This window comes from Drechmeria coniospora, chromosome 01 (assembly GCF_001625195.1).
Source record: "Drechmeria coniospora strain ARSEF 6962 chromosome 01, whole genome shotgun sequence".
Classification (NCBI taxonomy): Eukaryota; Fungi; Ascomycota; class Sordariomycetes; order Hypocreales; family Ophiocordycipitaceae; genus Drechmeria; species Drechmeria coniospora.
In genome coordinates this window covers 2,693,643-2,720,437 of record NC_054389.1, presented here as the reverse complement: position 1 = coordinate 2,720,437, position 26,795 = coordinate 2,693,643, and the positions used below count along the sequence as shown (strand labels likewise).

Genomic DNA, 26,795 nt, shown 5'->3' with positions numbered 1-26,795 from the left:
TCACCATGAGCCATATGCCGTATCATCAATATCGGCGGCGGCTGCTTCGTATATCTGATTAGATGTGTCCTCGGCCATTCATTGATGTTTGCTGTTAGCGGCAGGTTGCAGTTGATACTGCAGTGTACGAGTCCTATTCATAGTAAGTGGGTTGAAGGTTGGTTGGTGGTGGTCGATCCGTTGGGGGTTGGTACATTCAATTCATTAATATCTACGAACTCTTCTTCGAATGCATGCTATTACTTATATTACTATTTTGTACCTACCTATTCGGTTCTGTTGTATGTACCTTGCAACCGCTGAACTGCAAGCACACTCGCTCATACAATGTCACATGACCATCTCAGCATCTTTTCCAGCACGAGTAACACACATTTCTCTGGCTTGCTTGTTAGGTACCCAATACTGCAGCATCATGGGTATACAAGTATAGATTAGATAGTAATGAATGTGAGATATGGTGAAGTAAATGTTATAAGGAGTACAAAGTATATTTTATGGTATGCCGCAATATCCTGTACGAACACACAGTTGTACGGAGTACAAGTACTATTATACAGAGGAACTGCACAGACAGAATGCAAACTAATACTAAAGAAGCTAGTACCACGTGTTGCAAACAGTTACCCACCATTCATCATTGGTTGTGTTCCTTGCCTCCTTGACCTCCCCACCCCCCCACTCTCGGTTGCCGATCTCGTTTGGCCGCTCGTCCTTGCGTTGAAGCATCCACCCGTCATCAATCAACCTACCAAGCTACTCTCCTACCCTCTCACCAACGGCCAGCAGTCGAAGGTCTGCACGGAGAACACTCGCACGCACACCCTTAATCACCCTCAAACTCACGGTGCCTTCAAGGTTGCACCGGCTCGTTATCGACGTCTATTGCGACATTCGGGCGCTGCTTCCCAACCGAGCAGGTCGCGTGCGCAACGACATTCCACGATTCTGATTGCTCTCGCTCCGGCGCTCAGTGCCGATTACACTCGTTTGATTTCTCCATCTCGCCCTGAGCCTGCCATTCCGATTTCCTATCTTGACGCGTCTCGAAACCGTACCGGCAGTCAGCGGTGTGACATCCGAGGGCCGGCCAGTTCCACGACAGCGAGCGCCGATCCGACGTTCCCTTTATGCCACGCAGTCGACAGCCTCGTATTGTGCGCATCTTTACCCTTGCCTCCCGAATATCCGACGTTGCTTCATAGTTGAGGAAGCTGGGTGCCATGACGCCGGTGTTGAAAGCTGGACTGGGCGCTTTGCTCTCCGTCTTGGTCCTCGCTCCCGCCAACGCCTTCTACATACCTGGTACGGTGTGGTCCAGCTTGGACGACCTGAGCACCCGCCCTTCCCCATCTCGCCAAGGGCTCACGTTGCTGACATTGCTGCTATAGGCTGGTCCGTTACGAGCCACAAGGAGGGTGACCAGGTGCCTCTTCTCGTCAACAAAGTCTACTCCGACAACACTCAACTGCAGTATGCCTATTACGACCTCCCTTTCGTCTGCCCACCGACGGGCAAGCACAAGACCAGAGGCGGCCTTCTAAGCGGGCAGAGCATCCCATTGAACCTCGGCGAGGTCCTGAGAGGCGACCGGATCGTCGCCTCCGACATCGACCTTGTCATGGGCACCGACAAACCGTGCAAGTTCCTCTGCAACAAGGACGTTTCGCCCCGTGATGTACGGCGAGCGAAAGAGGTGATCCAAAACGGCTTCGTGGCCGAATGGATCGTCGACAACCTCCCAGGTGCGACAAGCTTCGTAACGAGCGACAAGACCCAAAAGTATTATGCCGCCGGCTTCAAGCTTGGCCACGTCGACGTCTCGCCAAGCACCGGCAAGTTGCGTTACTTTCTATACAACCATCACACCATTGTGATTCGCTACCGCAAGGCGGCCGGTCGAGCCGGCGACAGAGGCGAGAGGCTCATTGTTGGATTTGAGGTCTACCCCAAGAGCGTAGGACGTGACAACAAAAGGGACGACTCTGGCTGCCCCACGGACCTGCAAAAAATCACGAGCGGCTTTGAGCTCTCCATGGCACCCAACAAGACAGGGTCGAGCGACCTAGCGGGCCAAAATAATGACAGTCTGGACGAGGATGGAGGAGAAGGCGACGCTTCGCTAACGATTCCTTACACGTACTCGGTCTACTTCCGCGAGGATGAGACCATCGAGTGGTCGCACCGCTGGGACTTGTACTTTGTGAATCAGGAGGAGGGCTCGCACATTCACTGGCTGGCCATTGTCAACTCGCTCATCATCTGCTTCCTGCTTACGGGCATCGTCATGATCATCATCGCCAAAACGGTCCGCACAGACATCAAGGGCTACAGGGAGGCAGCGGCAGAGGAGGGCAAGGCGAGGAGGAGGAAGTCACGGCTGGGCAAGGATACGACGACGGGCCTCCTCGACCCTGGTTCGGGTATCGATAACGAGGGTGATGCAGATGACGACGAAGACGACGAGGCGCTCGAGGACGTGACGGGCTGGAAGCTCCTGCACGCCGACGTGTTCCGCAAACCCAACTGGGGCAGCCTTTTGGCACCCCTCGTCGGGTCGGGCATGCAGCTTCTGTTCGTCGCCATAGGACTCGTGCTTCTGAGCGCCGTGGGTGTGTTGAACCCCAGCTTCCGCGGCGGCTTCGTCAGCGTTGGTCTAGGCCTCTTCATCTTCGCCGGCCTCTTCTCCGGTTACTTCTCGGCACGCGTGTTTAGGAGCTTCGACGGCCAGAACTACAGAGGAAACGCGCTACTCACCGCCCTTCTATTCCCCGGTCTCATCTTCGGCCTCGTCTTCATCCTCAACCTCTTTGTGTGGGCCCAGGCATCGAGCACGGCGATCCCTTTCGGCACCTTGATCGCCATCCTCGTCCTCTGGCTCTGCGTGCAGGTGCCCCTCGTGCTCGCTGGTGCTTACTACGGCTACGTCAAGGTGGGCCCTTGGGAGCACCCGACGAGGACGGCGGCGATTCAGAGGCAGATCCCGCCGCAGGCGTGGTACCTCCAGCCCCTGCAGTCGATGCTGCTCGCGGGCCTGGTCCCGTTCGCCGTCATCTTCGTCGAGCTCCTGTTCGTCTTCCAGTTCGTCTGGCAGGACAGAAGCGGTTACTACTACGTGTTCGGATTTCTGTCGGTCGTGTCGGCGATCCTGGTGACGACCATCGCCGAGGTCACGGTCGTGACCGTATACATGCAACTCTGCTCGGAAAACCACCGCTGGTGGTGGCAGTCATTCCTGGTCGGCGGCGGCAGCGCCGTCTGGATGTTTGGCTACTGCATATGGTACTACGCTTTCAAGCTGCACATCAGCGGTTTCGTGAGCGGTCTGTTGTTCTTCACCTACAGCCTCATGGCCTGCTGCGTATACGGCTTGCTGACGGGCACCGTGGGTTTCCTGAGCGCCTATGCCTTTGTGCGACAGATATACAGGTCAGTGGCTTAACGCACAGTTTATATTTCAAGAGAGAGACCTTGTAGAGCGCGACGACTAACAGGCATCGACAACGCAGCGCCATCAAGGTCGACTAGCGGCCACTCACCAAGCGTGCCTGCCAGCCAGCGGAACGATCTACCGTTGGCCATAGCATCGCAAAGGTTCTTAGAAGTACGGGGCAGCTGCTGACCTTACGAAACTGTTGGCACTAGTCGAATTGGCCTTTCCTTCAGGGAAGCGTGAAGCCTGTCTTTGCCTCTACTGGCCGTACGAAAGCAACAGATCGGGCCACCCGATCGCAACTGACTCTTTAAGAGGCTGTACTTGTACCGATCGCTCTTGTATGAGCAAAAGGCGTGTAACTGACAATGGATTTCATCAAGGCGTAACACAGCTAACCCTACTTTTCCGGCTCTTGGGAATGCTAAACACAAAGAGTATTTTGAACAATGGAACCAATGGGGAAATGTCTATTTCTCACGGTAGGGATGTAACTGAACCGTTTGAAACTCTCCAACGCGGAAGTGTGGATTACGTACCAAACTTCTGGTCTATGGCCATGCCTAAGTAATCGTAGGTGCTGGCCCTCTGACTTGCAAGATATTGTCGTGCTAACTGAACGCCCTTCTAGCCCCCTGCACTGCATGCTGTGCCACTCAGTTGCCGATTTAAGATCTATTTTGCAGTTTTCGATAAGAGTTTGCGTGCGCTACAGGATTTTATATCGACGCGCAGCAGTAGGGGTTGTATGCGGCGTCACTGGTTGCGTTTTTTAATACAGAATAAGGGCATAGCAGTGTAGCTGAATGGAAACCAATCTGATCGTACGTGCTCCGTCTTATCTTCCAGCTTATCTTGCCCCTCGGGATTTTCCCTCGGCCGATCAATGCGAACGAAGAAGTCTGAACGCGAAAGGATCTCTTTTCCTTCTTCTCGCTAGTACTGTACATCTGTAATTTTCCTCGGACGGGTACAATTGATACAGTTCTTTTCTTGCATCTGATTCTCATCGGCAATCATATCCTGCCACACTTTCCTCCTTACCGTTACTGGATTAAAATGAAGTACAACTATACTTCTATTCTATATATATTGGTTAGAAGCAGCGCCTGTGCTGCGTCAGCAACGATCGGACGCTCGGTTATGAAATCGTCAGCGCCTAAGCGTCCCCTCACTGGCCGCTGCAGCGTAATGCCACACCCTTGGGGCCCATACACTGCCCGTGAGAGAAGACATAGCTTGCTACATGTACCACCGACGACTTTGGTCCCTTGATGCTGCCGTAGCATGCTTGAGGACGCCATGCCCTAGTGCTTCATGCAGTAGGTGACTGCCTGCGCGCGTCGCATTCGAAGGATGGAGGTCGAGTTCAAGTTCAATGCCGTCAACAAGTATGAACTGTCGCCTTCGAGTTGTGTGGGAAAAGGGGGGAGATGAGATCTCAAGTCCATTGGTCGGGGTGGGAAGAGCAAAGCAAGACAATGGACGAGAATAGAAATGGAAGATAAATTATGACTCAAACGCATAAGCCGGGCCATCAGGGGGAAGGAGCTTACTATACTGGCTTAGCCATACTTGAGATTGAGAGTTCTGCACATGCATGTATGCTGCCCCTCCATCCTGCACCAGCATGCTACACATCTTAATATGAATACCCGGTGCTCGTAAACACATAACTTAAAGGTCAATATTGTATGAACTCGTACAGTAGCACATGTACGGAGCTATCATGACCCCTCGGCGTCAACCCACCCGATACGATGCGATACGATATGATGCGAATTACCCAACCGATATCAGGGCGCGGTGAAGCGGCCTGTTGCGGGGTCAGCTTGACGCAACAGACCTACCTACCTACCTGTTTCGATGGTTAGAGGGCTTCGCTCGGTTTGCACCTACCCCTACTTGCGTACCGGCTTACCATTGTGCTGTGCATTTATCTTCCTGCCGGCCCGCCTGCCTACTTCCCTGCTTCCCTCCCTACCTCCTGTACACCACAACATCTAGGCCTGCACTACCTTCACCTCTACCTACGCCAGCACGGTACATGTCGATTCGACCGACGGTAAACCACTCCGAAAGCCTACTCCGAACGACTGAATACATATGCTGGGGGAGTCTCGGATGGATATTGCCGAGTTTCGGAAGGCTGCCAAGGAGGCAATCGATCTGAGTGCGTTCCTGCCCCATACCTGTTACCGTAGCGTTGTGGACGATGAACCTCCGAGGTGGCCGGCCGCATACTGTTTCTTGCCATCTACCTACCTCACATCCCTCCCTACCTGTCTAAGGCTGCCTTTTCTACAAGCTGTCATTCCCGCACCGACTGACTGTAAGTGGGAAGGGAACCTGCGTCTGTTCGGTGCCAGGTACTCCACTGATGCCGCCATGTCTGTCGTACAACTCCGTGCTACCTATTGTGCGCCTGACACCTTCCTGCCAAGTGCTTGAGGCTTGCACTGCAATCATCCCCCCCGTTCTTCATCACCGAAACTCCTGCATAGACTAGGCATTCGAACAGCGTGCTCATATCCCGCCATGATTCAACGCTAACAGCATCCGCTCCGCAGTCGCCGATTATCATGAGTCCATTCCCACCCAACCCGTCCTTTCCCATGTCGAACCCGGATACCTTCGTCCCCTTCTCCCAGCGGAACCGCCCCTCGACCCGGAGCCCTTCAGCAAGATCCAGGATGATATTCGCTCCAAGATAATGCCCGGCATCACCCACTGGTCCTCTCCCGGTTTCATGGCCTTTTTCCCCTGCTCCACCAGCTACCCTGCTGCCATCGCCGAGATGTGGTCCAATGCTTTCAACGGTGCTCACTTCAACTGGGTATGCAGCCCAGCCGTCACCGAGCTCGAGACCGTCGTCCTCGACTGGTTGGCAAAGGCCCTCGCCTTGCCCGAATGCTTCCTCAGCGGCGGCCCGACCCACGGTGGCGGCGTCATCCACGGCAGTGCCAGCGAGGCCATCATCACGGTCATGGCAGCCGCGAGAGACAAGTTTTTGACCGCCAAGACGGCTCATCTTCCCGACGGCCATGACCGGGAAGAGGAGATGTGGCGTCTGCGAAGCCGCTTAGTGGCCCTCGGTAGCTCTGGAGCACATTCGAGCACCAAAAAGGCGGCCCAGATCCTCGGCGTCCGCTTCCGTACTGTCCCCGTCGACGAGGAGCACGGCTTTGCCATGCAGGGCGACGCCTTGGCAAGCACCCTCAGCGAACTCGCCTCCAAACATCTTGAGCCCTTCTACCTCACCGCCACGCTCGGCACCACTGACGTCTGCGCCGTCGACGACTTCCCCGCCATCGTCAACGTCCTCGCACCCCGCGACGGCACTTCCAACGAGATCTGGGTTCATGTCGATGCCGCTTATGCCGGCTCGGCCCTCCTCCTCGACAGAAACAGGTCTATTGCCAAACCTATGGCCAGGTTTCACTCCTTCAACGTCAACCCGCACAAGTGGATGCTTACCACCTTTGATTGCTCCGCCGTCTGGGTACGCAGTCGCGCCGACCTCATTGCCTCTCTGAGTATCAAGCCTCCGTACCTGCGCAACCAGTTCTCCGACAACGAGCTTGTAACCGACTACCGTGACTGGCAGATCCCCCTGGGCCGCCGTTTCCGCTCCCTCAAGCTCTGGGTCGTCCTGCGCGCATTTGGCGTTCGCGGCCTGCAGAACCACATCGACAAGGGTGTCATGCTGGCAGAGAAGCTCGAGGCCAGCCTCCGCGCTCGCAATGACCTCTTCATCATTTTCACCCCCGCCAAATTCGCCTTGGTCACACTGCGGGTAAGCGGCGATGGCGAGGCAGAAATCAATCGCCGCACCGAGTCTCTATACGACACCATAAATGCATCTGGTCACTTCTACCTTACGAGTACTGTCGTCAACGCCAAGTTTGCCATTCGGGTATGCACCGGCGGGGCGGCTGTGCAGAAGGAGCACATAGAGAAGCTCTGTGATGAACTCGTAGAGGGGGCAGAGAAGCTCATCAAGAGATCATAAACCTGACAGGGCCCTTGCGGAGATGCTTGGTGTCGGCATTCTTAAATGACCGAAAGCAAAATGCCTGCGAGTAGAGAACACAGCCATGTATTTGAATTCGACCACCATTGATTGTACGTGTCCTGGTTTCTCGGTACACCGGCAAATACATCGCAGCTTGCAAACGGAGAAACCCACAATTTGGCCGGGCCTTAAATCAGGTATATACGCTTCATCGTAACGTTCATTACTCATTCAGATGTGCGGCTAGTCGCGTCGCGACTGCCGTCCACACCGTCGATGCCAGCCTTAAATCCTCAAATGCTCGCTCGTCTGGGCGCCTTGGTGCGGAGCATGGCCCCCTTGGCTCCCGGCTCCTCCGCCTGAGGCAACCCACCCTGTTCCCGAAGCTTCTGTATAAACTCTTGCCCATACTGATATCCCATTTGGTACAGCTCGTCAAACTTGTGGAAATCCAGCGTCCCGTACTGGTCAATCGGGGGTCGCATGTAAAAGCAGCCGGTCATAGCTTTTGCCCGCTCCAGAGCGTCCACGCTCGACACGTACGCGAGCCGACCCTGGATTTCGGCCAGCGTCGGTGGGTTGGGGTGCGACGAAAAAGGGTTCCACCTGTTGAAGAAGGCCCACATGCCCGATAGAGAGTCGCCGTACGACTGTGGTGTGTCGTCGTCCAATGCACCGACATCAACAGCAAATATTGTCTCAACTCCGAGGCCCTTCATGTGCGAGACGGTCAGATTGTCCACGTATCCACCATCCAGAAGCATGCTACCCTCGTCGCACAGAGGGGGTAGCAGGCCGGCCAGCGACATCGACGCTCGAATATACCTCCACGCATAGCCGCTCGTGTGGAACTCGGCACGGCTCTTGCTGATGTTTGTCGTGTTACAGTAGAACTCCAACCAGAAATCTTCTATTTGCGTGTTCCCAAATGCTTTGAAGATGCCGCGGTTGAACTCGTGGCCTGTTGTGTACGAGGCAGACGGGTACGTGAGGTCCAAGGCAAATCGCCACAGGCTTGCCATGCGGCCTGCAAACTTCTTTGCGAAACCAAACATGGGAACGACGTCAGCGTGTCGAGCGTACAGAGCACCAACAAAGGCACCAATCGACGTGCCTCCAATGAGGTCGATGGGAATGCCCGCTTCTTCCATGGCTCGGATGATACCAATCTGGCTCATGCCTCTTGCTCCACCCCCTCCAAGCACCAGACCAGTCGACTTGCCACACAAACGGCGTGCCAGTCGGTGGAAATCGCTTTTGTAAGGAGTGTTTGGAGAGTAGTACGGTGTGTGGTGGAGCTTCCTCGATGTGTATTTCTGAATCTCGGCCTGAAGAATCTGGACTCGTTCCTTGAGCGCCTGCCCTAACTTCTTTGAAGGCGTATGGGCGGGCATCGCGGTGCTGTTGAACGCCATCTGAATGTGATAGTGGCCGCCGTTGATCCACATGCGATTGCGCAGCCAGGACCTTGCCAACCCAGGCCGTGAAAATCTCTCCGCGTGGAGAAGAACTAGCATCTTGCGGGCAGTTGATTTCATTCCGAGCATGAACCGCTCATACTCGCCAATGGCCGGTGATCCCTCCGCCAAGCCGACCAGCAAAATGCTGTCGGCCTGGGTGATGCAGGTTTGCGTCCATGGTGAGTTCACACTAGTATCTGGTAGAAAGAAACGCGTCAGCAGCTGACCAGTCCTCATCGGACGCGACGAAGGTGGTGAGCGGGTGTTGTTGTCAGGAAAAAATTAGAGTTAAGATAAACCATCAGCGGCAATGCCTCCGGTTTGAAGTATTCATCATGCAAAACTTGGAAATGGTGGACGAGGGCCGAAACAGAAAATCAGCTTACCTGCGACGTACACAACCAGCCCGTACTTTTCCTCCAAGTCTGCCAGGTACTGCGACAGCCTCAACTTACCCATCTTGTTGAAAGCGTGCTTACCCAAGTGATTCAGAATGGCAGCCTGGTTCAGGGATGTGGCACTATTCGGAGGTCCAACCTGGGCCAGCGCATTCATAAGGCGATTCCCAAATTCGACCGCCGGAACACCAGCACTGACTGGAAGTATGGCGACTGTTCGCAAGTTCATTGTAGACTTTCTTTGGTTGTTGGTTGCACCAGATCCCGCCTCCTTCCCAACGTTCTTCGACGGATCATCCACGGCAGCCCTCATTCGAGACGCGATGATTTTTGAGATTTTGATCGTTATGTTGGGATGCTCTTGGGCAAGGCTGTTGAATAGAGTCCGCGGAAACTTGACCAACTCAGTGTCTCGGATCGCATGCAACGTCCCTGCGCGCGCCGATTCCGTGAGCACCTCAAGCTCGCCGACGCTCTCGCCCTGGCCGTATTCGGCCAAGGCGGCCATGCCGCCGTCCTTTTTAACCTCGACAAGCCTCAAACGACCGTTCAGAACGATGTATATTGCATCACTTTCGTCGCCGTCATGGTATATGACCTGGCCCGCATTGACTTGAACCCATTCCAGGGCGAAGTCAATGTGGAGGATGAGACGCGGCAACAAGTTGGTCAACCTTTTGGCCATGGTGAGGAGTACAATCGGGTATCTGTCGATAATCCTCTCCAGAGAAGCTCGAGGCAGGAAGCCGACATAGACATCTGTCTTGGCCACCACGTCGATGAAAGACCTGTATGACGACACGCTCCCGATGTAGCCAGCCAGGCCACCTGGCTTGACCAGTGCAATATTTCGGCGATTGGCTTGATCCTGCGACCCAGGGGTATCAGGCTCGCCCGGCTCTTTGCTTCTGTCCCGAGCGTTGAGAGTCTCTGGGCCGGGCATCTTGAAGATGCTCTGCGAGCCTTGGCTGCGGCTCGTACCAATGTCCAGGAACCCGTCCACGACGTAGTACAACCCGGGATTTCTCTCGCCCTGCTCCACAAGGACGGCTCCCTTTGGAAAGAAGACAATCTCGACTTCGTCCCGCATTTCCAGTGATAGAGCCTGCGCACTTGGCGACGAATGCATGGCCACACCCGCTGACGTCAAGGACTCCGTGTCCCCGTCCATCGAGCTTTCTAAGGGGCCCATGGAGCCGAAGGCATTGTTCGTATATAAGACCCTATTGCGCCTCTGGTCAGTCGACACAAGCCTAGGCGATCCATCCATCGACTCCGTCTCTCCCGACGCTGCAGTGCCATCTCCAAACCCCAGAGACTTGAATATGCACTCCAAGATTGAGGACCTGAAGAGATTGTCCTCGTCGATGGACTCACGGGGATCCTTGGAGATCCGTGCCTGTCTCTGAGGGTCGAATGGGTTGAAGGATCTCTGCTCTAGAGGGCTGGAAACGTCCATCCTAAAGGGATCTAACGAGTCCGCCAACAATCCTGAAGCAGCCATGCGGCTAGACGTACGGCTTAGGTGGATATCAATTAAGAGGTCGCCCGGATTCGATCGATGCGGCGAGGCGCGTTCTCGCAGCGGAGAAATCACACTCGAGGTCATCGGCACGGGAACGTGTTTGGCCATGGAGGACAGAATGGCCTCCTTGCGGAGGGTGGTGCTGCTGGAGCGCCGCCGACGCGTAGCAGCTGCGTTGTGCAAGGCAATACCCTTGCCTTCGGCGTCTCCGGTGATCTTTTCACGTTCACGGCTGAACTTTTCCTTCAAGCGCGACAAGGCGTCTCCGCGGAGCATATTCGGGAGCTGACAATTAGTGTACTTGATCATGCTCTTCTCCGTTTGCAAGACCTCGCTAGTTAGGCCTAGGTAGTTGAAGGCATGGGACAAAGTGACCCTCTGAAATCGGGAAAGGATGACATGGACAATGTGTGACGTTGCTTTGGGATATATCCGAATGAGACGACGGAACGCACTTGCCGGAATGATGGCAATCGTCGTGTCCTTGGTTGCGCGAGCAATAATATCCGGGTGGGCAGAACTGGATGCCATGCGATGCGGCATGCCGGGCCGCTGGTAAGGATGAGCGGGCGAGGGACCGGGCTCATCAAGAGACATCGGAGAAATCCTGGACGATGCAATGTGCACACTGGGTTGCACATCCGACCGCAGACTGGGACGGCGAGGATTTCCATCTAGATGGGGCGTGTTCGGCATGGAAAATAGAGCGTCATTGTCACTCGGAACGTCTGATTCTCCAGCTGGGCGGCGCTGGTACGCGTCTTCGGCGGCAGCCGGCATGCGCAGAGACTCGTCCTCGCTCTGGCGTAGTTTGACGTCTTCCGTGAACAGCGACATGATGGAGAAAAGCGAGGACATGGGAGCACCGTTGCGAACCTCTGTCAGAAGTTGATAGCGTTGCTGGCCGGGGGCAACGCCTTCATCGTCCGAGTCCAAGTCCAAGTCGGCTTGGTGCGAGCGAAGAGGTACTCTGGGATTGTGGCCGGATTTAACGAAAATCTCGACCAGGCCGTCAACGACGATGCAGAAGCCCTTTTCTTCCTCGAGATTGATCGTCTCGCCAGCGATAAGCTTTCTGGTTTGCATGCTGCGAGTGAGCTCATGGAAGACTGGCCGTTCGAGGTAGCCAAATATTTTAATGGCGCTCAGGAACTCGTCAAGATAGCTAGACAAGCCGGACTTTGTACCTTCCTCGTGCGTGTCAGGAAAAAGGTCGATCTCCGGTTCCTTGCGTTGAGGCTCAGGGGGTAGTCGGGAGTAAATGTTGAGGATGCGGTACCTCACGACCCAGCTCACGGCTGACACGAGGCCCGCCATGATGAACATACTATGGAATGGGTAAGCGCAGAACAAGCCAGGTCGACACGGGGGCAAGCGCACAGCGTGGTGGCATTCATTGTCACCGTCCAACTCGTGGAGAAGAGTGTGTAAAGGATGACGGGCACGTTGAACGTGGCAATACGTATCACCCAGTATAGGATGGTGGAAACAAGGTTGATGATGGAGAGAAGCAGCCAGCCGATGAGGCCGAACCAGCCGTATGCGTATGCAACTTCGTCATTGGCGGTGGTGTTTACGGCGGCGGAGGGTAACAAAGTTGGTGAAACCAGGGACTCTCCAAGGCCATGGGAGATGCCACTGGCCAGTTCTGTGACGCTTGACATGTCCGATGCCATGGCTGTGAGTGCTGCTCTGCGCAACAGCAGGCCAGCATTGTGGGTAACGGGCGCGCGAGGCGAGCGTTTGATGCGAAGGAAGGGAGGGAGAGGGGGAGGGAGAGGGAGGGAGAGTTTTGGAAAGGAAGAAAACAAATGGCAAGCTTGCTTTTAGTGGTGGTGGGTGGATTGTGGTTCCTGAACCATTGACGACCCCACTTCCCTGACCCGAGGCTTCGCCGAAACAATAGGTCAACTGACCACCTAAAGTACGTGTGCTCCGTACACTAAATACCAGTCCTTGCTTGCAAGAGGTGCGTGTTAGTACGGAGTATTGTAAGCACATGTACTTACGTGGACTCACTACGGAGTAGTGACTGCACAAATACTAAGCTTACATGTATTACTCGTAGTAAAAGTACCTACTGAGTGCTGGAACTCATTAGGTATTACGGAGTGCAGTACGGAGTCAATAAGTACACCGTACTCCGTACATGTGCGGTAATTAGTTAATACTGTACTTTGAACTTGCAAGTAAGTCCGGAGTAAGTACAATACTTACTTAAGTACGGAGTACGGTGCACTCGCAATTATTAGTTAGTACCCACCCACGAGGATGGAGGCCGAACATTCACCCGCCAATCGTTCTCGTTAACGTTCACGAGCACGAACACATACTATACAGTGGTCATTCAAAACCACAGAGGAAACGTCACACCTCGGGCGCAGACTCTCTTTCCCCGAGATAATCATGTGCTGTTGATTTTATCAGATCGTTTTCTCCGCCGTCCAGATGCCGTTTGCGCAGCTTGTCCTCGGCAGCCCTGGTGCTGGCAAGAGCACCTATTGCGATGGCAGTAAGTTGTGGTCAACATCCTACGATATGATTGCATATGAGACGCTTGGAAGGCAACTAACGTGGAAGCTGGCCAGTGCATCAGTTCTTGGGCGCCATCGGCCGCGCGTGTTCGGTCATCAACCTCGATCCCGCCAACGACCACACCAACTATCCATCGGCCCTCGACATACGCAGCTTGGTGAAACTGGAAGACATTATGAAGGAAGATGGGCTCGGACCGAATGGCGGGATATTGTACGCATTGGAAGAGTTAGAAAACAACTTTGAGTGGCTCGCAGAGGGGCTGAAGGAGTTCGAGGACGACTACGTTCTCTTCGACTGTCCTGGTCAAGTCGAGCTATATACCCACCACAACTCTCTTCGAAACATCTTCTACAAGCTGCAAAAACTCGGCTTCAGGGTGAGCTCCGACAGAGTGCAGCAGCCTCGCGATGACAAAACGCTAATAACTTCGGTCCGGGAGACAGTTCGTTTGCGTCCACCTCTCCGACTCCTTCTCGGTCACTCAACCGTCCCTGTATATTTCCAACGTCCTCCTATCCCTCCGAGCAATGATCCAGATGGACATGCCGCATATCAATGTACTGTCCAAGATTGACAAGGTGTCGTCGTACGACGAGCTACCATTCAACCTCGAGTTCTATACCGATGTCGACGACCTCAACCATCTCACTCCATTCCTGGAAGCGGAATCGCCGGCTCTGCGTAGCAAGAAATTCGGCCGCCTCAACGAGGCCGTCGCCAACATGATCCAGAGCTATGGGATGGTGCGGTACGAGGTGCTTGCGGTGGAGAATAAAAAGAGCATGATGCACCTGCTGCGAGTGATTGACCGTGCGGGCGGCTACGTGTTTGGAGGCGCCGAAGGGGCCAACGACACCATCTGGGCCGTTGCCATGAGGAACGAGTCGTCCATGTTGGACGTTGAAGACTTGCAGGAGAGGTGGATCGACCAAAAGGAAGAGCATGACCGGCTCGAGCGCGAGGCTGAAGAGGAACAGGCTAGGGTCGCTGAGAAACAGGCGGCCGAGTTGGGACAGTCGCAGGTGGTTGATCCGCCCTCGCAGGAGGGGGAGATGGATCCCGACTTTGGGGATATGTCGATACCAGCCAACAGTGGAGTTAACGTGGTTAGGAAGAAGCCATAGATGCAGAAATGTGCAGAATAGGATTATCTTCCATCGTCGTCATCCATGGCGTCGTCGTCGCCCAAGTCGGTTGAGAGCGAGGGTAGCGTGAGGAGGGCTTGAGCTTGAGGGTCGCCCACGGCGGGGATAGTCGGAGATTTTCTGCATGAGGCATCCATCTTGGCTTCCAGGATGAGCATTCGGGCTTGCCTAATAGTTTCCTCCTCGGCCTTCCTCATGGTGCCGCTGACGCGGATGACACGGAAGATGCATGAGCGGCCATCCTTGACGGGGACGCGGTCCATCATGGTCAGTGCAGCCCAGACCATCTGGAAGTGTTTTCTGGGACATCGGAGGATACATGTAGACGTCGCAAGGGACAGGTATTTAACTGGGGACGTAGAAAATGTAGAACATCAGCTTCCATATCAAGATATTGTCGTTCTGGTCCTGCCACCGTCGGCAGGAGGTCGTGCGTACCTGAGAGATGACCCTGAAGCGCGCCCACGCCATATTCACCAAAGAGAGTGCCTACCTCGGCGCGGATGGCCTTGAGAAGCGCCTGGGGCGTCAGCTTCTCCAAGGTAGGCTGGTGTAGGACGACAGGACCGGGAAAATTCGCTTGGGCGATGGCGGTGGGCGGGTAGACGATGTTGACGAGAAGATATCGCTCCTTGATCCGAACCATGGCTGTTGCTCGGAGCGCAAGGACGTGACGGGGAAAGCGGCGTCCGAATTGATGCAAGTCACGAGCGGCGCATGGAAGGGTTCGTCTCGAGCGATGTTCGTATGGAGTTGTTGGTGCACCTGTTGGTTGGCTCACTGGTTGTTGGATGGATGGGGAAGGATGAACGGCGCAAGTCTCTACCTCCGTACCCGTACTAGAAGTAGGTAGTTAAATGGGGTGCTGGGGGGGGGGGCCGGAGACTTCACAACCACAAATGCTGATGGCATCCGAGATGCAACTGATGATGCATTGTATTTGGAGGAAGAAAACAAAACTTACCATTAGACTTATAGGTAATTTTCACAAGAACACTACATAGAAAGGCTTGAAGAATTACTCTGGATCAATGGAAGAGATTTTATCCTGTGCACGTGCAAACCGGCCTGAAGTCCTAGTTATTACGGGGATACCCAAATTACAGCCAGCATGTGGGTTGGATTGACCGGCGAGGCAGCACACAACGGGGTGCAATGACGAGCCAAAAAATAATCATTACCCAGCTTCACCAGTAAGTATTGTCTGATATAAGTATACGTAAACGTTCTCCGCTTTCACGGTTTGCAAGCGACGATACTGCGTACATACATGCATGCATCTACGAAAAACAAACCTCGTCGGATTGCATGAAAATTGGATTTGACATCCAGCAACGGAAACCCTCATATGTACCACTATGCTTGAGTAGAAATTGCAATCTTACATCGCCTCAAGGAAACCATGCAACACGTCAAAACGTTGCGAAGCCATGGTTCCTTTCTATGTTCTCCCAAATCTCAGTTATGCCACGAGATATAGAGCATCACTCCAGCACCAGCTGCGACGGCCGTGAACTGCAACAATGACTTGCGAAGGTCCTGCATCTTGTTGTCACCAGTCTCGAGAAGTTCAGGAATGACAGCCACGGTACCGACGTAGAGGAATGTGCCGGCGGTGAAGGGGAGAAGCATATCGCCCCACGTCTACAGGTGACACATGCGTTAGCAAGCGCCGTCATATCTGAAAGGAAAGGAGCGGAGCCTGAGGATCAAGACGTACCAGGCTGGTTCCCCAGAGGCCTGCGTTGCGCATCATGCCCATCTCGCCGCTTGCCGTGCTGCCTCCGCCCAGCTCCTGGACGGCGATGCCTATGAGTGTACCGAGTAGGGCACCGAGTGCGGTAAGAAACTGCGAGGCCATGGCGGCACGCTTCGAGAAACCGGACTGGATGAGCAAGGCAAAGTCACCGACCTCGTGGGGGATCTCGTGGAAGAAGACGGCGACGGTGGTGGTGGCACCGATGGTTGGCGAGGCGTAAAAACTAGCCGACATGGCGAGGCCATCGGTGACATTGTGTATGGCATCTGCGCTTGTGGGGTATCAGCAGGTGGCAGACAGGAGAAGAACCTGGTAGTCGCCAGCGACCCACATGAGGTTGAGATATCCGCCCAGCTTGACACTTGGGTTGACCTGCGTGGCTGTCTCGGCCACATCATGGCCGCTCTTTTTCGCATTCTTCTTCCTCGACTTGACTTGGCCGTTGGAGGCACCGGCACCGGTCGTCCGGGCACCTACGGCCGCAACGTCGTCCACCTGCTTCGGCTTGACGGAGTCGTCGTGGTGGTTGTGGTGGCTGTGGTCATGCCCCTGGCCACCGGTGGCAATCCTCAGTCCCTTATCAATGGCGACAAAGGTCATGAAGCCGACGAGGATGGCCAATCCCAAAACGATATTCCTGTTGGGCTGAACGAGCACAAAGCGGGCCCGGTCGGCTTCGTCCTCGCCGAGAAAGATCTCGGGTAGCAGGTGAAAGAGAGTGTCGCCGAGCAGGCCGCCGACGGCAAAGGCCACCATGACGCTCAGCGATGAGGGATCAATGTTGGTCGGGCACAGAGCGAGCAGAAAGTTGGGCGGGCCAGAGATGTAAAGCGTTGCGAGAAGCGCGTTGATGGCAGGGTGGGAGCTCGGGAAGAGGATGGCAAAGAGTCGCAAGGTGAGAGATTGTGATTCGGCTTCGTGCTTGTCTTGTTTGGCAGCGTTGAGCTCCTGAACAATGGCGCATGACTGCAGCAGGAGACTGAGTGAGCTCTCGCACCGTTGAATCGGGTGAGAAGGAGGACATGGAGGACCACGGCACCTGAAGTTGCTCGTCCAGCTCCTCGAGGCTCAAGCTCTCCACCGTGCTGGCAGTGGTCGTGCCGGTGGAAGCGGCGAAACTGACGAGCAGCGCGGCTGCGAGCAACCAAACCCTGAACTTGGACTGCATCTCGTTTGTTCCTGCCACCGCTGGTGAGGTGTTGGGTTGGCGACAAAAAGGGTTGAAAGTATAATGAATGTGTACCCGTCGATGTTTGTACTGCATGTACAAGTAGTCGTTATAAGTAAGTATAGTAATACCCACGACGAAGCGAGCAGCCGGCTCGATTAGAATACCGATATTGGGAACCGAGTCAGACAAGTCTAGTCCGATCTCCACGAGTGCGGGTGGAGGGGGGTATATGTGTGTATGCGTTCTACATGTACGGAGTACGAGAACGGAGTACTTAATTACTTACTCTCAAATGCAGGCGTACGAAGTACTTACAAATAAATGCTCAATGTACGAATACTTGAGGCAGGTATTCGTAGAAAAGTCAAGTAAGTAGGGCAAACCTTGCGCGAGTAAGTATGTGCATTTGCGTGCTTGATCGACACTGTATTACAAGTGTACTGTAAGTCCACCTACTACTGTCTGTACATGCATGTAGTCTTACTCCGTACTCCGTACGGAGTACTTGTATGCAGATAATTATCGCCGCTCGGTGTGGCGTCCCACTCCCGAGGACCCTGACTGTTGACCGATGACGGTCCCACAACACTTGCTAATTTTTTCAGACGGAAGCGAGCCTGGCTCTGTCCCACTTCGTGCCAAATCCTTCTTCTAACTCGGGCTCGCCGCGTGCAAGTAGCAAAACCCGATCAACTGCCGAGAACGACCAAACAAGAATGGTGACTCTCTCATGGGGAATGCAGATTTCATCGCAATGCACTTCAAGTCGCACGAGACCTAACAAGGCGGCCCCATTCATGCATATTTCATTAGGAAAATAAATCCGTGAATCGTTTTCCGTTCCCAGCCGTCGTTGTGACTCGATATGCATGCATATGCCGAGGGATGTTGCGAAACAAAAATGCCCGTAGCAGAGTACTCGGCCCAAATATTTAATGCAGGGTATACCGTGCATGTAGGATAGTGGTATGCGGATACAACTCCATGAAACAAGGACATCTCCTGCGGTCAAGAACCCAGCCGAGAGGAGTCGAGCCGAGCGATCCATCGCTCAGACAATGGCAACAGCTAGGACAAGCGCTAGGGCAACGACAGCCGTACCGACCGGATTCAACCGGCCTGCGGCGCCCTCGAGACTCGGCGCCGACGTTGGCTGGTTGTCTGTGGCGGCAGCGATGCTTGTCGACTGGCTGGTGCTTGTGCTTGCTCTGGCGACGGAGACCCCGCTGGAACCACGGTTCCCAATGGAGGTGGAGAGAGACTGCAAGGCAGCCGACGACGCGGTACTGTCGCCCTTTATGGCCGTGACGCCAGTCGGCAGGGCACTGGTCGAAGCTGCCGTCGCAGATGAAGTGGAAACCGGAGACGAGCTACCGCTGCCGTCAGTGTACGTGACGGACGATGCACTGGCCGACTTCGTGTCCGATAGCGAACCATGGGTTGTAGCGGTGACATTCGCTGTCTCGGTCTGGGACGAGGATCCGGTCGTGCTTGACGAGGTTGCCGTCGTGCTCGAGGACGACGTCTCGGTCTTGACCTTGTCGCAAGACAGATCGAACAAGGGTACCGTCGTGAGCTGGGAGCCGATGACGCCGAACGCCGCTTTGGGGCTCGGCGGGGACCCTTCCTGGAGCGTGAACCACCAGACGTTGGTCTCGCCGAACATGGGGCAGCCAACGTCGTCCCAGAAGGTCTTGGCGTTCTCGATCGATGGCACTGCCTCACCGGCCGTTTCTCCGCTCAATGGCCAGCCTGTCTCGGTGACCCAGACCGGCTTCCCGCCAGCAGCATCCTTGGTGCGGTCGAGAGCGGCCTGAAAGAGGCTCTTGGCATTTTCGATCCCGTTCGGCTTCGTCACCTCGTAGTATGGGTAGGCGTCCATGCCCAGCCAGTCGGCGGCGTCGATGACGGCCTTGTTCGACCCGTTGACATAGGCGGTCCAGGTATCGACGTGTCCGATGGGGACATCCAGGCAGGTCCCCTTGACCGTTTTCCGGACCTGCTCGATGTAGCTCACGAGAGTGTCGGGACTGGCACCGGGATCCGGGCTATTCTCCATGCCGATGGGCGAGATGCGGTAGAGATCTTCGCTTCCGACGGAGATGCCGGCCACCAGGCCGTCCAGAGCGCCGCAGTACTGCTTAATCGTCTTCTCCACCGCCGCCAGTTCGTTTAGGAAAACGGACTCGCCGGCCGAGGCCCAGATACCGAGCAAAAGGCTCGTTTTTGTACTGATGGCGGCAGGGATGGCCGAGATCGGCTCATTGGCAGTGCTCCCTTGCTGTCGGGAGAGGAGTTAGAAAAGCATACGTCTTGCCTTTGCCAGTTGCGGGCGTCATCGTCACGCCAGCGATCAAGATCCACCGCCCACAAGACAGTGAAACAGGACATGACGTACCACCATGGTGTAGAGGCGGGCGCTGTTAAAGCTGCCGTTGGTGCCTTGGAGTCCCGCCGCCGTCTTGAACTCGGACTCAAAATCCGACTGGGACTTGGCCTTGCCGTCATTGAACGACGAAGCATAGTTGAATCCCTGGAAGGCGGCACTTGTCGAGGTGGCAGCGACAGCGGCCGCCAACAGCAGCCGCGATGGAGAGGGAGGCATTGTCCCACCTTCAACCGCGAAGATTAGGGGACGGAGTCTTCTGGCGATTTATTGTTCCGGAAAGGGGGGAGGGGAGAGTCCGAGGGGGAGTTGGACCTGTCGAAGGTGTGTACATGTAACTGTAAGTGTACTCTTGTTACCTCCCGCATGGACTGATGAGTAGCGGCTGGTGGAAGTTGCCCATTTGTATGATGGAGAGTCGTAGTACTTCGGCAGCAGGCTTTCGAAGGAGGAAAACGTGGTTAGATATTTGCTGGGTATGGTGGTTGCCAGCAAACTAGAAGGTCGCTGCCTCCTGCCGCCTATATTGCCATCTCCCATCTTTGAAGTGGCATTCGTCTATGATCCAGCTTGTACGGAGTACTGGCAGCGACACTTTAACTACTGCACTTAGTGTTGTCGTAATTACTTCGGTAGTCCGTTACAGTACTTAGTACTGTACGCCTTGCTAGGTATTCAGTGCAAGTACTACTGTACATGGTACTTGTTACAAGGACACTTATGAGTACAAATACAAGCTCATACTTGCAAGTACTTACAAGTTGTATTTCTCACAAAGTAGTACGCAGTACGGAGTGGTAAAGTGTATTATTACAAGTACTTGCACCACATCGCGGCATACTTGTACTTGCAGGTGTATGGTACGAGTAAGTACTTACTTGTACTTGTACGGATTACACCTCCAACACATGGGTATCGATACGGGCCCGCCGACTCCACAACTGATCGTCTCGGGTGGGTCTCGAGGGTGCGCCTCACGCCGCTCGGCGTCCATAGCTCGCATCCTTGGGCAGTGCAACGTCGCCGGGCTAGCCGGAGCTCTGCCTGCCGTTGCCTACTTGTACGTGCATGATGTATGTATCTGTAGGTACGTGTTGTCAGTCCTTCAACGGTACACCATGTTGCCCTCTGGTTAAATGATCGTACATGGCTTCTCAGAGGCAGTAGCAGTGCGTCGACACTTACGCGAGTGTTAGTCGCCCCCTAGGCTTGGGACCAGTACGGCAAACGCCTCGAGACACGCAAGCTAGAACCCACCGATGCGCCCTGACGCTCTCGCTCGCAGGTTCAACCTCTCATCTTCCTCGACTTCTCCTACATGGCCATTTTGAGCACTCCCCATGGCTCACACAAATGGAATAGACCCGGGTGGATTCCTTACCGCGGCCTGGCGGCAACGGATACATGCAACAACTGAAGGGGACCACCGCCATCGGCCAGCGTCAAGGTGATGGGGGGATGGGGGATGTTCCCACCTCAGCGCTCATCTCTCCCTCACACGACTTGGCCGACAAACGCCATCAAGGACGGCATGGACATACTTGCCAGGCATGTACAGCTCGTTCACAAAATCCCGCCTCGCCATCTCGGCCCGTCACACCCCGGGACGTGGCACCAACATGCAGGTGGGCCCGGTACCGAGTGATGGAAACTTTAAAACACGCAGCCTACTCGCACATGAATACGTGTACACACAAGTCTAGTGCTGCCGTCTCACTTGGGAGGTTTGGATGGATTTGGAGGGACTGTTCATCTGGCTGGCCGCGCTCCCATCTCGATCGTCCCTAAGCCAAGGGGAGCTCATCCATACCTCCTAGCCTTGCTGTCGTATGCCCCTATTGCGCGGATGGATGGGAAAGCGAGCTACTTGTACGCCGACCATGGCTCAGGGCGCCACGAATTCATCCCATGATGATCTCCAGCGCCCCGTTGCTCATTGCGTACGCGTCCATGCAGCGCTACACGAATCCCCTGATTCCTCTCAATCCCGACTTTTTTTCCTTCTTGGGCTTGCCGGAGTTGCCCTCCTCCTTGGACGACTCCCGTGACTCCTTGCGTATTCGGCTGGTCAAGCTGCCTGACCGGTGACGGCCGGTTAGCGCATGCATTGCCGCACGGAGTAGGCCTCGACTCACTACCAAAGTGTCGCTGATCCTCAGGGCTGCTAGCGAGCGGCCCCGTTCCCGAGGGGCCTCCTGCACCTTGCGACGTGCTCGCGACCCGTCCCGCATCCGGCGACGATGCCGTGCCCGCAAGGGGCTCCAGCGGAGGAGTCACGTTGTACGCCGTTGCCTCCACGTTGGACACGGACCGGTGTGGCCGAGCCTTGGTTATCCCAGGGCTCGCAAACAGCGCCAGACTCTCGCCCGCCGCGCCCGCCGTCCATGTCGACGAAGCCTGAACCTTCGCCGTTGGCTCTCCCACTCCCTGACATCGCATGTCCAGCACCGAGGACTGTAGAGCCGTGTACTTGCGCATGAGGAGATCGTACTGCTTCTGCTGCTCCGCTTGCTTGGCCCTGCTGGACGCCAGCGCTCCCTCGATCGCCAGCTTCGCGCTGACTCCAGGGTGATCTCCTTCCTCCCGCAAACTCGCGAGCTGCGACCGGAGCTCTTTCGCTTCGGACTCGAGAAGGTCCTTGGCTCGCCGCGCATCGTGCTCCTGCGCTGCAAGTCGTATGCGAGCCATCTCCGCTTCCGCCTCGGCCATCGCCACCGAGCTCACCGCCATCTTGTGCTCGAGCTCTCGGGCCTGGTAGAAGCGTTCCGACTTGGTCAACTCCTCAACCTCTGCCTTCATCCGCCTCACTTCCTTTTTCTCAATCTCGGCCGCTTGTATGCTTTGCTTCCACTGAGATTCCCTGACCTCACCATCGCAGACCAGCTTGCGCAACTTTTCGCACTCACCCTTGGACTCGTCCAACTCACGTCGAATAATCACAAGCTCGGCCGTCGTCCGCCTGAATTCGTCCCGCAGCTTTCTGAACTTGTTCGTCAGGTCCTCATCCCACTTCTTGGCCATCGCCCGGCTCTTCTCCGACTCCTTGCGAACCTGCGCCGCCGCCATCTTTGCTTCTTGGCAACGGAGTTTCAGGTGACGGTTTGTCATGATTAGGTCCTGCATTTCCGCCTCCGACGCCGCCTCCATCATCAACTTGCGTCTTAGCTCACCGATATGAGCCATGTGCTGCTTCTTCGTATACCTCTCGAATGTGAGGTCGATTTCGAGCACGAGTACCCTCTGTTGCAAATGCGCAATCTGTGTGCCTCGCTCCGTCGGGCGTGTAGTTGGGGCAAGCTCTGCGAGAGCCGGTATTACCGAGGTTGATATCACGCTTGTATCGGCCTCTTGGGGAGCCAGGTCGGAAGAAGGAACGCCGCGGTTTGCCAACATATGATGTAGGCTCGACTTGATCACTCTGTTGGAATTAATCAAGTCCTGGAGCTGGCTGTGAGTCAACGATTTTGTCGCTCGACTGGCTCCGTCGTGACCCGTAGCCTGTACTTCTCCCGTCCGGCTGGGACCTGGTGGAGGCTTCCTCGACGGGGAGAAGGAGCCTCCTAATAGTGCGGAATCGGACGCGTCCTCTTCGGGCCCTTCGCGCGCCGGGCTTTCTACCCAACCAGCCGTCGGAGGAGGACTCTCATGCCCTGGCGACTGGTGAGAATGGTCCGTCTGGATCTGGCAGAGCGCCATGCACTCGACAAGAAGCTCCGATGCCTCGCTCTTGATCCAGCGTCCAAAGTCCGTCTTTTCCGAGTCTACCGTCAGCGTGTAGAAGTTTGGATGAAGAAGATGGCAACGCCGGAAGCGCTCCGACCGGTTCCTGATCTCCGTCGGCTGGACCTCGATCTCCTCAGGATCAGGCATGCCCGCGTGGCGTAAATACCTCTGCGGCTTACGGATGTACTCGACAAAGTTGATGGGGTAGAGTCCGTACAAGACGGTGAAATAGTTGGAGAGCGGTGCGATGGCGAAATCATCCATCTCGGGATTGTACGTGCAAACTTCCCAGCCTTTGGGTTGGTTGCCACCTATTGGGGAGCCATCGCTCACCTTGGAAATTTCTCGATCCCAAAACAGGAGGCGTGCATAAATGTTGAACAGGCGCGGCAGGTGAGGGGCAAGAGAGCTAGGCATATGCGGCAGTAGCATCATCAGGGCCGTTAGTGCGGAAGAGATGATGGCAGTTGAGGTGTCGTGCTGCAGACACGTCAATAGATGTCCGAACAATGAGGTTTCCAGCGCCTCGTAGAGATGTGGGGGCTGCTCCTGGATGAAGTCGCAAAGAAATCGCAGGGCTGCCAGGCGACGGGCCTTCGTGACGAAGCCACCGTCAAGAGATGTCAGAAACGCCTAATGTTGTTGTTAGCTACTACCTAGCTCGCGTTGGGGAGAGTCCTGGGCAGACCTTGAGCCGCCTTTTTCCAAAACTTATGAGGATGTCCCTAAGCACTTTCTCACTGTATCCGTGCCTCGTATCTCCTTCAACCTGTTCCGGATAAAAACGATCCATCCAGACTAGAATCAGGCGGTCAACGACGGGGTTGGTGTCGGAATTACCGCCCGACTTCATGGGGTGCTCGTCCAAAAAGTCGATCAAGTCCGTCAGGGCGGCCACAGCCTCGTCTACGGCGACCTTTTCGAGGTTCGTCCCGTCGAGGATGCCCTTGAAAAAGTCGAGCCATGACAAGACTCTCTTGGGCGTCTTGAGCGCCGGCAAGAGTCGACGCAGGATGCCTGCCCATGAACCAGAGACCGCCGAGTTGCCCTTGACGTACTTTTCGAATATGTTGGCCAGCTCGTCTTGGAGTCTGGCCGAGGCTGCGTCATCAGCTTTCCCATGTCGCCGGAGATAGGCTGCGATGGTGTCGAGGAGGCTTTCGGGGAGCGGGAGGGTCGGCTGGGGTAGGTATGCATGTATGGCCTTTGAGAGCTCCTTGAGAGACCTTCCAGATCGATTGAGTTAGCAACCTGTGCATTAAGACATATGAGAGGGAAGATTTCGGCAGTCCGTACAAGCTAGGGCAAGTTTGGACAGGGCAGATGGAGAGTCTGGAAGCACGTAATTGAGATGCGTTACTCACACAGAGGTTGCCATCATGTGCCTCTGATCGGCTTCATCGGGATCGGGTGCGCGCTCAGAGAAGTACGAGGGAAACAATAGGCGCTGAAATCGCGGGATGTGGATGGCATACCAACATTCAAACTTTGGTGATGCTCCGAAGTTCAAGTCGGGCACTAACCAGCTTCCGAGCTCGAGTACTAGGTACGTTCCAGTGCCTGTACGTTTGACAGTGCTTATCGGATAGTACTCCTGTATATTATAAGTACCAAAGTACTTGTTGGTGTACAAGTGTGCGGCCGCCAAGCCTGTTGTGGCATTACCACTAGGTACCTGCAGTATGTACGAAGTTAGTACGGAGTAATTATTACTTACTAGGTAACTAGGTGAGCATTTAATAGTGTCTAGATACGGAGTACTTGTACCATTATACAGTATTCATACTTGTACTTGTACAACGTAAGGAGTGGTAGTTAAAGGCACGAAGTACGGCTGTATGGAGTAGTGTACATTTGAACAACGAACGGAGGGAGTACGGAGTACTTGCCCCGATATTAGCACCTCTGATACGTGATAAGGGACTGCACTCGTGACTTGCCGACGTCGGTCCAAGGTACAGGTCATCAGCGGGCCATGACAGCAGCCATATAATTCGTACAAGTACAAGTATCATGCTAATTATTCAAGTATGGAGAATTTCTGCGTATAGTGGGGTGGCAAAACTGTCGACTCACTTTGTAGTGGTAGCGCTACCAAAATTGAATCGTCACTTTTGTCTAGTGACTGCAACAATACTTACATGCTACTAAGTAATTTGTGCTTGGCAGGCATGCACTTACATAGTCAGTCCAGTATACAAAAATCACATGCAAAAGCATACTCTACGAATTTAGTTATAGTACTAGTGTGTGCAGTAGTTCAAGTATATGCTGGGACACTTATGAACCAACAGTACACGGACGATCCACTTCGTTCATCCGCTGTGCTCGAGGATGACACTGCTATTATATTCTCTCCGCATACGATGTAGCATAAATGATAGGTGCACAAGCACGGAGTAGGTGTGTCCCGGTCCGAAATAATTAATCTGCATGTAACAGTGGGCCACCCAAATGCAAGGATGGACCCGTGCTCGCTTCCGTGCAAACATTTGCTGCCACCGTCCTTCTTCGGCTCACCATTAGAGTGGCACACGAAGGTCTGGCAAATTCGGAGTCATTAACAGAGGTACTACGTATATGTATGATTCAGAAACAAGGATAGAAACCTTCGAGCGATCTCGGCAATCCTCCTGTACGTCTGGATATTCCGACAGTTCAATCTCAAACTCACATACAAACGGCAAAAGAAGGGTAAATCCGTTCACTGACAGGTTTCACATATACTTTGGCAGCGGAATATTTCATGGTACTAACCCTTACTTGTGTGAAATGTCAAGTTCTATATTCAAATCCTGAAGGTAAGTAATCATCAGGTTGCGGACCTGCCCAATGCCTGACGCTATTGCATGCAACCAAATATTGGGCGATACTTGGTAGGAGGTATTCCTAAACAAATCGTCTAAAATGCCAGGGAAAGAAATTCACTTTCCCCCTATCAATTGGGTTTCGATTTGGACGTTCTGTCATATCGCGTGCGAACCACGAAGAGCTGCGGGCTATACGTTCGATCGCAAACGGTGCATGGTTCATATTTGAGACGCAGGTGATGAATTTGAGCCATGTCCGCGGCCATTGTTCAACCTCTAGATAGGCTTACATACGAATGATGTTTGTACTAGAAGTAGTTGATCGTTGATGGTGACGCAAGCCAACTCTTTGAGATTGTCGTACTCTGCATATGAGTACGTTATCTGTACGGAAAACACACAGTAGCAAGGCATGTAAGTACTTGTTGTAGT

General features: G+C 54.5%; 8 protein-coding genes across 8 annotated transcripts; 3 read left to right on the top strand and 5 right to left on the bottom strand.

Moving 5' to 3' along the window:
* Positions 1 to 444: 444 nt before the first annotated feature.
* DCS_00725 (multispanning membrane protein) lies at positions 445 to 3,528 on the top strand (the record flags this gene model as incomplete). Its single annotated transcript, XM_040798062.1, has 5 exons — positions 445 to 500; positions 624 to 1,140; positions 1,206 to 1,305; positions 1,392 to 3,429; positions 3,510 to 3,528. 5 exons carry the CDS (start codon positions 445 to 447, stop codon positions 3,526 to 3,528), a joined length of 2,730 nt encoding a protein of 909 aa, XP_040658945.1.
* A 2,011-nt stretch (positions 3,529 to 5,539) lies between these two features.
* Positions 5,540 to 7,445, top strand: DCS_00724 (aromatic-L-amino-acid decarboxylase; the record flags this gene model as incomplete). Its single annotated transcript, XM_040798061.1, has 2 exons — positions 5,540 to 5,765; positions 6,004 to 7,445. 2 exons carry the CDS (start codon positions 5,540 to 5,542, stop codon positions 7,443 to 7,445), a joined length of 1,668 nt encoding a protein of 555 aa, XP_040658944.1.
* Positions 7,446 to 7,741: 296 nt separating this feature from the next.
* Positions 7,742 to 12,507, bottom strand: DCS_00723 (Lysophospholipase like protein; the record flags this gene model as incomplete). Its single annotated transcript, XM_040798060.1, has 3 exons — positions 7,742 to 9,105; positions 9,295 to 12,158; positions 12,212 to 12,507. 3 exons carry the CDS (start codon positions 12,505 to 12,507, stop codon positions 7,742 to 7,744), a joined length of 4,524 nt encoding a protein of 1,507 aa, XP_040658943.1.
* A 772-nt stretch (positions 12,508 to 13,279) lies between these two features.
* Positions 13,280 to 14,493, top strand: DCS_00722 (putative protein family, ATP binding protein; the record flags this gene model as incomplete). The annotated part of the gene is made up of 3 exons (XM_040798059.1): positions 13,280 to 13,343; positions 13,420 to 13,745; positions 13,813 to 14,493. The coding sequence occupies 3 exons, from the start codon at positions 13,280 to 13,282 to the stop codon at positions 14,491 to 14,493; spliced, it is 1,071 nt and encodes a 356-aa protein (XP_040658942.1).
* A 23-nt stretch (positions 14,494 to 14,516) lies between these two features.
* Positions 14,517 to 15,160, bottom strand: DCS_00721 (Rpp14 family; the record flags this gene model as incomplete). The annotated part of the gene is made up of 2 exons (XM_040798058.1): positions 14,517 to 14,863; positions 14,953 to 15,160. 2 exons carry the CDS (start codon positions 15,158 to 15,160, stop codon positions 14,517 to 14,519), a joined length of 555 nt encoding a protein of 184 aa, XP_040658941.1.
* Positions 15,161 to 15,972: 812 nt separating this feature from the next.
* DCS_00720 (imidazoleglycerol-phosphate dehydratase) lies at positions 15,973 to 17,441 on the bottom strand (the record flags this gene model as incomplete). The annotated part of the gene is made up of 4 exons (XM_040798057.1): positions 15,973 to 16,158; positions 16,235 to 16,544; positions 16,605 to 17,221; positions 17,271 to 17,441. The coding sequence occupies 4 exons, from the start codon at positions 17,439 to 17,441 to the stop codon at positions 15,973 to 15,975; spliced, it is 1,284 nt and encodes a 427-aa protein (XP_040658940.1).
* Positions 17,442 to 18,495: 1,054 nt separating this feature from the next.
* DCS_00719 (uncharacterized protein) lies at positions 18,496 to 20,049 on the bottom strand (the record flags this gene model as incomplete). Its single annotated transcript, XM_040798056.1, has 2 exons — positions 18,496 to 19,725; positions 19,843 to 20,049. The coding sequence occupies 2 exons, from the start codon at positions 20,047 to 20,049 to the stop codon at positions 18,496 to 18,498; spliced, it is 1,437 nt and encodes a 478-aa protein (XP_040658939.1).
* A 1,739-nt stretch (positions 20,050 to 21,788) lies between these two features.
* Positions 21,789 to 24,931, bottom strand: DCS_00718 (hamartin; the record flags this gene model as incomplete). The annotated part of the gene is made up of 4 exons (XM_040798055.1): positions 21,789 to 21,907; positions 21,966 to 24,186; positions 24,242 to 24,779; positions 24,918 to 24,931. The coding sequence occupies 4 exons, from the start codon at positions 24,929 to 24,931 to the stop codon at positions 21,789 to 21,791; spliced, it is 2,892 nt and encodes a 963-aa protein (XP_040658938.1).
* Between the last annotated feature and the right edge of the window lie 1,864 nt (positions 24,932 to 26,795).